General features: G+C 34.3%; 1 protein-coding gene across 7 annotated transcripts in view; it reads left to right on the plus strand.

The window, feature by feature from the left end:
- Nucleotides 1-13,085, plus strand: part of LOC107694275 (glutamate receptor-interacting protein 1-like) — a 165,245-nt gene that overhangs the window by 73,556 nt on the left and 78,604 nt on the right. For 6 of the 7 annotated variants that reach the window (XM_016493922.1, XM_016493923.1, XM_016493924.1 and 3 more), the window contains exon 2: nt 6,975-7,055. The exons of the other annotated variant lie outside the window; for it this stretch is intronic. In XM_016493922.1, coding sequence (XP_016349408.1) covers nt 6,975-7,055 — 81 coding nt within the window. The remainder of the gene's footprint in view (nt 1-6,974; nt 7,056-13,085) is intronic. 7 annotated transcript variants of the gene reach the window in all.

Here is a 13,085-nt window from a genome sequence, read left to right on the forward strand (position 1 = left end):
ATCTGTAAACTTCCACTCAAGGCACCGTCATTTTGATTTCGCAAGCGACAACGGTGTACCAGCTCTAATGTCATGGCGAACGTTTGAGCAAAACATGCTAACTGTTCTGTCTTTGAGCAGTGGATTTATTGATGTATTTAGGCTACTGTATATTGCTGCTGCCACACAGATCTAAAATAAGCGATTTATTTCCCAGCTGTTTACCTTCACAGACATAACCGACTGTTTTTTTTAACTCGTGTGTTTTTAACGTAAACTTGTGTGTGAATGAGAGCTTAGTTTAGTACTCACATGCTGTGACAGCAGCTTTCTGTCCATGTGATTCGGATGTGCACTCAGAAAACCTTATCTGAAGTTTAAACTCATATGGTTTAAAACGCATGATTTCAGCGTGATAAACATGATAATCAGAACAAAAACAGATGTTTTTTAGCAGGTCCAAGCTGTAATGGCGCAGCTCTATTCTGGAAAAGGGGGCGGGGAGCAGCAGCTCATTTGCATTTAAAGAGACAGGCCTGATAAAACAGCTTGTTTCTGCTTCCACTCAAAATAGGCATTTTCAAAATGATATAATAAATGATCTGTGGAGTATTTTGAGCTGAAACTTCACAGACACATTCTGGGGACACCTGAGATTTATATTACATATTGTAAAAAGGGGCATAATAGGTCTCCTTTCATATACAAGTTATTCTCTTCCTGTTTCACTTTCAGTGAAATAATGCTGCGAGACAACCTCTTTGAAGTCGTCACAACCTCCAGAACATTTTATGTCCAGGTGAGAAGTCTTGTCAAGAATCAGCATGAACTTCTGATCTCAAGATTTACTAAAAAGGGTGTTGAAAAGGATTTCTCTTTTGTGAATATAAATATTACTGTATTGTATTTAGGTTCTACACTGTATCTCTGAACCAAATAGACATCTGTAGGCTCAAATCCTGAGCATTTATAACTTTTGTAGTATCTCTTTTGTGTTTCTTTTAAAATATGTAAAAAAGGCCTCTAACACTAGCTTGCTCTATTCTTTTTTCTATTCTATCTATTTTATTTTTATTTTTATATGATTTAAAAAAAAACTTGCTAAGTGTACTGCATTAAGCTAACTGAGACTTGTTATAGCACTTGCATATCATTGCTCTTTTGTTGATTTTGATTGTTTCCATTGTCCTCATTTGTAAGTCGCTTTGGATAAAAGTGTCTGCTAAATGTCTAAATGTAAATGTAATGTATGAATGATCCGAGAGACATGGCTGTATCAGCTGGTTGGTTTGGCTGACTGAGCTTTTGTGATGTTTGATTGATTTGGTTGCTCGCAAGACTTCTCACAGTGGCCTCAGTCTGTCATGCTGTATAACAGACTGCTGAACAGCTAATATTAATGCCAAAACACTAAAACAAAACAAAAACCTTGAATTTTACTGTTTCTTTTCCCCCCTTAAAATGTGAGTGGTGCTTGCCTGTGCAAAAGTCACTGCCGCGATGACATTTTATTGCCCACCAGGCAAACTTGAGGCAAAGTCTGATCTTAGAAAAGTAACCTTAACTTCACTATAACAAGTCCCTGTATAACTTGCTCTGACACTGTGTATGTTTTTGCCTTTTTTTGTTTTGTACTGCTCTTTTTATTATTATTATAGGTTACATTTTAAACAAACCCATAAACCTAAGTACAGCATTAGCAATCTTAGAGATTCTTGCTGAAATAAGCAACAGTAATTACAACGTTCATTAAGAGACAGTTAATTTGCATCAAGATTGGGTGCTTGAGGAACTTTCTCATCATTCTCATCTTAAAATTAATTTCATACTTAATTTCATTCAAATTTCATACAGTACATAATGCTGAGATGCCTAAATTTAATATTAAATATTAAATAAACTTGACTTTATTTTATTTATTGTATAATTTTTATTTATGTATTTAGTTTTATGTTGTATTGCTATTTTAACCAATATTAAATGTTTTATTGTTTAGTGTATTTTTTTTCCATTTTAAATTCTGAATAATTAAATATATATTTTTGTGCCATAATTTTGCTTTGTTTTATATATATATATATATAATTTGTTTTTTCTTTGTATTTAGATTTTGAATGCCAGATTTTTCATTGTGGTCTCTGGCTTTTGGGCCCCTGCATATTTGTTTAACAGGAATGTGCCAAATGAATTAACTCAATTTGCATCAAGATTGGGTACTTGAGTGTAGACTACATATGTTCTACATTTATCCAACTGTGAATTGCTGGAATCGGTATACCAAATATCCATCATCTGCATCTGTGGAGTGGGAGATTTGTATTTTGTCAAAGAGATTACAAAGGCTTGTGTTCCTGGTGGTCCTCACTGCGCATGTGTCTCGTCCTGTTTTTCTCTTGTCTTCTTATTTCTGTGTGTGTGTGATCTGCACATCACAAGCACTGAGGCTTTAATTTGGAGGGCTGTATTTCATGTGAAGGTGTTACCTAGACAGGCGAGAGCCACTTTGTACTAACACCTTCTGCTCGGATGCCAAGATGAGCCTCTCCCTCACACTTATTCATTTTGTCTCTCTCCATCTCTGTAACCAAGATTCAGGAAAAGAGACAAAATCATCGAGATCCAACAGCTTTTGAATGCCACACAATTCACTGACACTGAAGATGGATTTGTATCTCAATCTCAATAATTTGTGCAAGACACTGTCAAGACACACACAAAAGGTGAAATTTAGTTGGATTGCTTGATCCTACCCAGAGTTTTACTACACCGTCTATTTTATACATATAACAACACTTTAATAGTGGGTGGGAAAAAAGATGTGCCGACTATTTATATATAAATATTTTCCAGATATCATATTCTTTTGACTTATTGTCTTACAGTGTAATGAAAATATTCAATTATTACAATTTGGCATGAATGAGAATTCACATTGTTTTCTAAATGCATGTTAATAATCTTATCTTATTCATTCATGCACAAGTTTCATGCTATTAATTAATTAATTACATTTTTAATCAAAATGTCATAACTCGAATCTTCCCGAATGTGTACTGGACATGTGCCAATCATTTAGTCCACTTAAACCCTGTTATGCAACAGTGTTATATATTATTTATATAGTATATTTATTTGTATTGTGATATTTTAAAAATATGACAATTTTATATTTTTATATTTTTCATCATAGTTTTAGTTTTAGTCTTTTTTTTTTTTTTTTTTTACTATTTCTGTGTAGAGCAAAGGGTCTGAATACTTAGGACCACGTGATATTTCAGTTTTTATTTTTTAATAAATCTGCAAAAATGTCAACGATTCTGTGTTTTTCTGTCAATATGGGGTGCTGTGTGTACATTAATGAGGAAAAAAAAATAACTTAAATGATTTTAGCAAATGGCTGCAATATAACAAAGAGTGAAAAATTTAAGGGGGTCTGAATACTTTCCGTACCCACTGTATATTATTTAAGTTTTATTTTAATTACTGAAAATGTTTTTTAAGTGTTGTAGTTTTTGTTAATATATTTATGTTCATCTGTCTACATGTTGGAGGTTCCTGGCATCAAAAATTGTGAAAACTCTAGCCTTAGACCACCCAAGTTTGGAAAACCGCTTTCGCAATGATCAAACAATCCAAATTTGACAAATGGATTGGTCTACAGCAGAAGTGCTAGTGCAAATATAAATAAAATAAAAAAAAAAATGCTCTAAAATTCATGAAGGCAGCTATGTTGCTACAGTGTTTTATTTTATAATGAATAAAAGCAGCAGCATCTCTTCTATCCTCATTCAAAGCAACACTTTCTGATGAAGAAGCGAAGCCTTGGGCCACTATATGGAAAACACCCACATGCTGTTTTACACATCTGCGTAGTAGACGTCCATGAAATGCTTTGAAACTTTCGCATTTAGGAGCATTTTGCATTTCGCTGATGGATTATTCTTGCTTTTCACCGCATGAAGACAAATAAATCTGCTCCCACGCGGTCTTCCGTGTTGATTTCCGAAATAGCGCTAAGCGTGTTTGAAGACGATGATCAGATTACTGAAATAAAGGTAAACTTCATTCCATGATGCCTTCGGCTCAGAACCTGTGGCAAATTCAGAGAAATCTGATTCCTGGATGTGCCGATAATCCATTTACTGACCCCTCTGTCGGTCTGGTCATCACTTGCTTTCACTAAATGGCTGAAAGATCTGAAGGTCTGTGTGAGGAGTCTGTCGGTGTCATCTCTACACATCAGCTAGTTCATAGACACTGTGGGCTTACAGTTCTATGCATTTTAAATGAGTCTGTCTGCTCTGCTCTGCTCTCTGGGGAGATGCAAGCAGTCGGTTGTCGTCATAGTCGGCGAGCGGTGCCAGTCAATAGACTTTTTTTATGTCAGGACTACCCAGCAGATTGTATTAGAGGAAGGGGGGTAAACTGGATTGAATCTCCAATTCATTTCAAATCTATTGGCAATTGACTGGCTGTTTCAAATCGACTTGTCTATCGAAATAAAAACAAATTGCTGCTACATGTTCCCTGGAAAAATCGTTTAGAGGAACAGAACACATCAGGAACATATTGGTTTTTGATAGATACTGTATAGGATTTTTTTTATTCATTTAAATAATGCTTATTTGTGGACTTATCTAATGTTAAAATTACTTCTGCTTTCATCAAGTGCTAAAGCTAGATTTTAGCCCATATTTAACTCTAAGAATATCATATCTTAAATATCACCGTCATATACAATTTTCAGTTGCTAGTAAATTTCACAAACAATTACAAAGAAACAGCAAATAACACAAATGAATTGAAAGTGTGAAATTTTGAAGTAAAAAAAACAAAAATTTTCTTGTAAAATGTACTCCCAACAAGTACTCTAATCTCAAAATCAATTATACAAATTTCATTCTGTACAAAATCTTGAGATGCCAAAATTCATTTGATTTTACATTAAAAACTACTGATTTTTTGTTTTTTTTATGTATGTATTGTATTTTTTTTTTCATTTTCTATAGATAAAGAACCGTAGATTTATCTTTTATTTTTTAGTTATTTTTATTTCTAATTTAATTGTGGTTTTTATTACAAATACTAATTAAATTGAATATTTCTTTATTTTTTGCACCGAAATGTTCCTGTTTTACTTTTTTCCCCTGGTGTTTATTAGATTTTGAATCCCAGATTTTTCCTTGTCTTTTACTTTTGGAGCTCTCTGCATGTTTGTTTAGCAGGAAAGTGCTTTTAGAATTTCAGCTCCATCTCCATGAATAAAAGCACTCTATCATGCTTTAATTTCACATAGTAATGTGGCTTTAGTGAAGAGGGCATTCATTAATTTAACAATTTGGTGCATTTGATTTGACACAGAAATGCCCCAGGAGTTGCTGTTAACTGACTGAAGAAAACGGAGAAGACTTATTTCTCATCCCCTGTGGTCTTCTGAAGGTTCCTCTTAATTTTGACCTCCCCTCATTTCCATGAAATGACTTATTAATGAGAGTGTATTTTTAATACATCCTGATTCAGAGCTTTTTTTGCCTTTGGATCAGAAAAATAAAGCAGGAGTGGGATGTTGCGTTCATTCGGGGCTCCCTTGTGCTCACTGACTTGTGTCCAGCCTATTGACCACACTAAATTCACTGACACTGTTTTATATTTCAATATATTTTCAAATATGATTTATATCCTGCACCAAATCAGCATATTAAAATTATTTCTGGAGGATCATGTGACACTGAAGACTGGAGTAATGATGCTGAAAATTCAGCTTTGCCATCACGGGAATAAATTACATTTTCAAATATTTTCAAATAGAAAACAGTTATTATAAACTGTAGGAATATATTATATTATTACTGCTTTTACTGTATTTTTGATCAAATATATGCAGTCTTGGAGAGAAACATTTTTTTTTTTTAAACATTAAAGAAAAATTACAATTATTCTAAAATTTTGGCCACCAGTAATATCTTTTTATTGACACGATTTAGCAATTACATTTTTAGGCAGCTAATAGTATATTTATAACATTCCCCCTTGAGCAGCTTAAGGTCATTATGCATTACCTCATCTGCATGTAATTTAAATATTCTCATTGCAGACGAGACACATTAACAGATACAATGGTGCATTAACAGTACTAGAAAGGCAATTATATAGTCATGGATTAATAACTATCATCTCTCAGCTGTATCATGCTGTGCTCCATACTACTTACTACAAACTACTTAACTCCATACTAAATATAGTGCATCAATACTTATAATTAAGGGTTTGTTCAGAGTTCTCACCCTTATTGTGAACAAGATTAATAGCGTGCCTCACCAAGCAGATTGCAGCCCACTTATGTTCAGAAATGATGGGATACAGTATGTTTATAACTGTCATCCTTTTCCCGCTGTATACATTTCCATCCAGTCTCTTGGGCACTGACACGCTTCTCCACATATGTGTGATCTGCTGTCGAGTCTGGCTGCACTTTGCTACTGCAGTCAAAGTAAATAGTGCTCAGTGTGCCGTCCCGCTGTTCCATTATGACGGGACTCCTGCTGTCTTCGCTCGGTATTCCACGGCTCTAAATCTGAGCACACAATCGGATGACCACAGCTGGAGCTGTTCACACTCAGAGAGAGCGGTGATGCACTCACCGTATATCACAGATGGGAGGCCACTGTTCTCTTTTCAACATGTAGGACTGGCTGGGGAGAGCGATGTGTTGTTGAGTGTCTGTGCGCCTTTTTATTACATTTGAGCATGTGTGTGAAGAGCTGACAGCTTCATATTCAAATGATTGTTGTTGAAGGCTACGTCTCTTTGAGAGCGTGTTGGCCATTGTAATAGCTGTGTACATGACAGCCATCATTTCCTGTGAAGAACGCCCACTTGTCTTCAGCACCTTTGAATTTATGTACATTTGCTTGCATGTGAAAATAAGGACAAGGTTTTGCTAATGAAAACCATTGTGTGGTTTTCCAATGTCTTGGTTTTCTTGTGTTTTTCAGATGAGGGGCCTTACACTAAACACTCCAATCCCTCCCGGCCACCAGATGGTGCTCTGGCCATTAGGAGACAGAGTATTCCAGGTACAAAGCACAATGTATAACCTGTTACTGCAGTAATAGTGTAAAATATGCTGGGTTTTATTTGAAGGTGTGTTATAGTATGATGCTCGCGACATATATAAACAAAATTGCGGTTCTGCAGGTGTATGATTATCGACAGAAAATAATTACACATTTTATGCACATTTTAAGCCTTTTATGCGCCTGTCCTTGTAAAGGTTTGCTAAAAAGGTTTTGTTATCATGAAACTTTGACTCCTCTGTGCATTTTATTTGCTTAAAAGTGAGTGTTTATCATTAACAGTGTACACTGACCTATGTGCCGCCATTTTTGTGTGACATCATACACTAGCATCTCAAAAGTTCTATTAAAAGATTCATGTAGAAAGTTGGAAATTGAAATGTTGAATTGAACTCAACATTAGTAGGCACTACTGTGCAAAATGGTTGTTTATTTCAGGTGAAATTTCTAGTAGACTGTGGAAGCCATTTGAGAATGGCTGTTGTCGTGTCATGCTAGCTTAGCTTAGCTTTCCAATGCTTCTAGCTCTATGAAGCATTATATTTCTTTTAAAACAGGATTGTGATGATTTTAGATGATGTTGTCACCAGTGTTATAGTAATATTTAGTTATAGTAATATAGTAATATTTCTATTTAGCGTTCATTTATTTTTATCTCAATTTTAGATTTAATAATTTTAGTGCTTCAACTAAAACTTATTTTAATTTGAGTTTGTTGCAAAGATAACAGTAATTTTTAAGCTTTTTTTCACAACATTTCAATATTTCACATAACTGGTTGTTACTAACTTTACTTTTTTAATCAAATAATTGGTTTTGGTTTTCCTTTTTGCAGTCAAAATCACTTTGCAAGATCTTTACATTATTTAGCATACACTACTGGTCAAATGTCTGAACACATTTGACTGAATTTACTTTTATCATGATTATTAAAGCATTTGTATCTAGAGATTTCTCTTTAAAGACTTTGGTAAAGAAATGTGCCCCTTTTGTGTTAGTTGAGATTCGTTTTGAAGCGGCGCTCATTTCTATGCTAGAGGTAAAAAAAAAATGTCTCAGAGGGTGTTGAAATAAATTCCTTGTATAATCTCTCAGTACAGAGCTCTAAGCACATCAAACCCATCTTCAGAAGCGGCTAGCGTTTAGCATGACGGCTTTGGGGCCTCGTGCCCACGTTCTGATGTAGCTCCACTCCGTAGGCACGGGCTCTTTGGACTGCCGTATTAAACCATCCATCTGAAGACAGATTACTGTGATGCTCCTGCCGAGTTCGGTGTGATGGTTACCAGAGATGGTGGCACGTCTAAGAAAATCACTTACTGGATTAGAAGCTACTGTCACACTTCCCATACATCAGACATAGATTAATGCTGGAGGAATGTGACTAAATATTATAAGCGGAAATACACAAAGATGAGGAAGTTGCAAATGTTATTTTGTTTTTTTTTAGATTTGCTTTATTGGCCGTTACTGTCTTGCTCAAGGCCTGAGTCTAATGTAATCACAATTACTCACTATAAAACTTGCAATATATTCTGATGATACAATCTTTTATGGCTTATAATGGCTTTAAGATGTCCATTCGCATTGTGCTTAAATTATTTAGTATTCCAGACATGTTGGATAAGTGCCGTTTATATGATTTGAGGGAATACTAATAATTAGAACAGTACATCACTTAAGTATATGTATTGTTTTACGCAAAGAATTAATGGTCATGAGTTGTTTATGAATAATAAAATCAATTAAAACAAAGGATTGAAACTGAAGCGTGACTGACGAGTGGCTTTAGAGAGACAGAAAGAACAAGCTTCCCATGCTTAGACTCTCCAAAGACTATAAATGCATCTGGTAAGTGTAGATATCCTGAATTTTTAAAGTGTTAGTTTTAAAAATATATGCTGGAATAGTGGGAAATGAATTAATGTAGCAACTAATGATGAATTTTGTGCTGTGCCCCTCAACCTGAGACTATTTAGGAATTCACTGATTTCAGAATTAATTTGAATGCAAATTCAGTTTTGGAATTTGAATAGAGGTAGCAAACAGGGTGCAGATTTGTAATTCAGATTTTAATTTAAGGAAGTAGAATTAAAAATGAATGAACATGTGAATATAATTTTAGTATGAATTATAAGCCCAAGTTATCATACGCTGACATTCAAAAGTTTGTGGTTGGTAAGATTTGAAAGACATTTTTGAAAATCACCTTATGCTGACCAAGGCTGCATTAATTTGATAAAAAAAAAAAATATATATACAGTAAAAACACTAATATTGTTAAATGCTATTAGAATTTAAAATAACTGTTTTCTATTTTAATATATATTAATATGTAATTTATTACTGTGATGTCAAAGCTGAATTTCCAGCAGATCACAAGATCCTTCAGAAATCATTCTAAAATGCTGATTTGGAGCTCAAGAAACATTTATTATTATTGTAAATGTTGAAACACTTAATATGTTTGTGGAATCGGTGATAAAAATTTTCAGGATTCTTTGATGAATAGAAAGAAAAGCATTTGAAATATAATTTTTAAAAAACATTTTAAATCTTTACTGTCACTTTTGATCGATTTAATGTGCCCTTGATGAATAAAAGTATTAATTTCTTTTTTTTTAAATCCTACTTGAACAGTAGCTTTCAGAAACATTAATACCACCCGTATTTAATTTTATACGGTATGTGCTGTATATGTATGTTAAGATGCTAAGTAGATTCAAAGGAATTTTAATTTTGATGTTAATTTGACAGTATTGAACCTAGTTTAGATATTTTGTATTTATATTTTGTATTCTTTCCTCTTGTGTAGTTGTTGAATTTCGTTTAGCTGCAATGCAGTAAATTCCTTTTTGCACATGATCCTTCAGAAATCATTCTAATATGCTGATTTAATACTGATATTATCTTAACTTTATTCTTTGAATAGAAATTTCAACAGAACAGGATTTATTTGATATATAAATCTTTTGGAACATTGTAAATGTCTTTACTGTCACCTTTAATTTAATGCAACCTTACTGAATAAAAGCATTAATGCATTTTTTTTTTTGAATACTGACCCCAAATTTTTTGACGAGTAGTGTATTTATAGGCTTAAATGCATGCTTTATTATTTACAGTAATTGTATATAATATACATACAATGCTAGCTAGCTAAGAAAGTAGCGTTAGCAAGTCAAAGTATTCATTCCTGCAATCATCATTGAAATGATGGGTCATTGTCATCACTGAAATGATTTTTTGGATAAAATGGCCGACTGCTTTGTCGACAGTGTTACTACACACAATCCTCTGTGATGTGTATTGTTATACATTGTTAGTAAACTAATTAAATGAACTACTGAGAGTGTAAATATAATTAAGAGTTAATTTCAAGTCCAAAAGTGGCCATAGTTGAAGAACCACCCTCTAAAATTACCCTTTCAAAGCAAACCGTGTTTCTCTGAGAGGTTTAAAACTAAATGTCAGAAGCAGATGAGAAAAGAGATTGCGAGCAGATGTGCAGGCTAGAACTTCATACCTCAGCGCGCCTGTGCAAAATTCATGATAAATGCGCTGAAACTTTTTCTCCCAGAAGACCCTGTTTGGTGCAGGTGCCAACAGATAGTATTTTCATTTGGCTGTGTGTTTTGTCCTCCTGTGGAGAGGTTAGTGCAGCATACAAATAAGTACAAGCAGTTTTTCACACATTAAGACAGAAATTTAGCCTTTTAAATATTAAAAGGACATACAGTTAATGCTTGTTAACATGCTTGTGGTTTGGGTGATATTAAAGAAGTGCATTATTGTGGTGTTTTTCCACTATTTTGATTGTCTCTAAACGGTCTCTGTTTGGGAATATTGATCTCTGTCTTGCATACAACTTCAAAATGATGAATGAGGAAAAACAGCCTTTAAGTACCACTGTTTTTCAATTTTACTGTACTAAATAGAGTTTGGTGACACAAAAAGGGAATTGCGTGTCTCAGTGTAATAGTCTGCATGATTGAACATAATTAAAGAGAGCCATTATTCAAACACCAGATTATTTATTCTCAGATTGCAAATATCATATTCAATTTTTAATTTGATTAGTTGCAGTTGATAATTTTTCTTCCCTTTGAAGGGGCGGTTTAGAAATTGTGTAATGAATTCAATCTTTTTTTTTTCATCCATGTTATAATTGAAGTAATTGAAGCAATTGTTTATGAATATGTTTTTATATCCTGCGAATGGTTGCTAGCATCAACCATCAGTCATGCCTGGTTCCATATTGAATTATGGCCCAATTTGTCATTTTGACTGCTAAAAGTTTCAATGGTGGAAAGCCAATTCAGTGCTGAGCCCACCTGCTAGTACGCCTACAGCCTTCATAGAGAGTTAAACCGTGAACTGACAGTGGGCATTTAACCAAATGTTTTCATTACACCTCCAAGCAATGTCACAGACAAAATAAATCTTTATTCCGTACCTCGCAGCTGTCCCTGTCTGAGCTTTTCATGGAAAACAGAAGTGTTTTCCTAAATACTGTATGTGGTTCTCAGCTGGTGGTTCTCTTTTCTGATAGTGTGGCGAACAGCAGGGAGAAACAATGCTAAATGCTAATAACCAAATGCAAATAAACATAATTAGGACAGAGCCTGAAAGTTTTTAAAAGAAAGGAGAAAAGTCTTCTTATAACTTTTGTTGTTTGCATCAAAGGTTGTGCATCCAATCAAGCTGTACGATATTTATTATATACTATATTAAATTATATACTGCTTTGTCTAAATAAATGGGGAAAAAGTGAATTTAGGCATCACAACATTATAATGCACAGTATGAACATTTTTCATTTTGGTATTCATTTTGAATTGAATATGATTGGACATTGGTATTTATTTTGATATTTATTCAAGATTACATTTAACAGTGTTAATTATTACATTATTTAATTATTATGTTTTAAAAAATGAACTTTAAGTAAGCATTAGTCGATGGAAAATCTAAATGTAAAAATACAGCAACTGAGCATGCACAATTACATATACAACATTTGCTTACATATATAATATCATCCAAAATCATTATATATATGGTGCATCACTAAATTACATTAAGTCTGTGCCATTCATGGTAATACATCTTTATTAATAACATTTAAAAAAATTGTATTATTAAAATAATTTATAAATTAATAAATTATGTTTAAAAAAATTTACTTTAACAAATTGTTTATTTTTGTACAATAAATGATACAGTGTTGGATTGCCTCTTGGACTGAAAGCCCTTTTTGTTTTTCTTCCTGTGTTTGGTTGGATTTTTCTGTGCATTATCTATCAAGTTTGCTATCTGGATCAGTCTGTGATCGCTTATTAACGTTTTCTGTCACAGCTTGAAAAAGTGATGTGTTTTAACCTGCTGGCAGGATAGACGTCTATATCTTGCTCCCTCCGTCATACACTCCATCTGTACTTTTATCTCCTACTTTGTATCACTCCCGCACATACTGTGTCAAGCTCTATCTTTCTGTCTCTTCCCCTCAATACCTGTCTGATGGGCATAGCATTCGATCCCGCCACAGAAATCTGTCGGCTTTCAGAAAGCCGATGGCCAATCTCATTACCGTGGCAACATGGCAAGGCAACACTAGCTCTGTCTGCCTCATTCAAACATGAAAGGTGGGAGAGAGGACATGGAATGAAATGAGAGACCACGAGTAATGGGATCAACTTATCAACTTCCACACCTGTCCCAGTGTAGCCCTCAAAGCACAGCTCATTAAATCCCAGTGGCCCTTTTTCTTGCTCTGGGCCGAGATATTACACTGAACCCTCAGTGAACTGAGAGAACCACGCTTTCCCCAGACAGCTTAAGACAGAGCTTGTAATATGACCATGGCATACTGTGCCACAAATTGTTTGGATATTGAATGACCCCAGTGGGCCCCCCGGTGCAGCTGCGTGACAGGGCTCACAACATGCATTAAGGATGCATTGGCTTGGAGGGTGTTTACGAAAAAGAAACAGTTCAATAAGACATTTCGCAACCAGAGCTATGAAATAC

This window comes from Sinocyclocheilus anshuiensis, unplaced genomic scaffold (assembly GCF_001515605.1).
Source record: "Sinocyclocheilus anshuiensis isolate Anshui unplaced genomic scaffold, SAMN03320099.WGS_v1.1 scaffold1316, whole genome shotgun sequence".
In the NCBI taxonomy this organism is placed as follows: Eukaryota; Metazoa; Chordata; class Actinopteri; order Cypriniformes; family Cyprinidae; genus Sinocyclocheilus; species Sinocyclocheilus anshuiensis.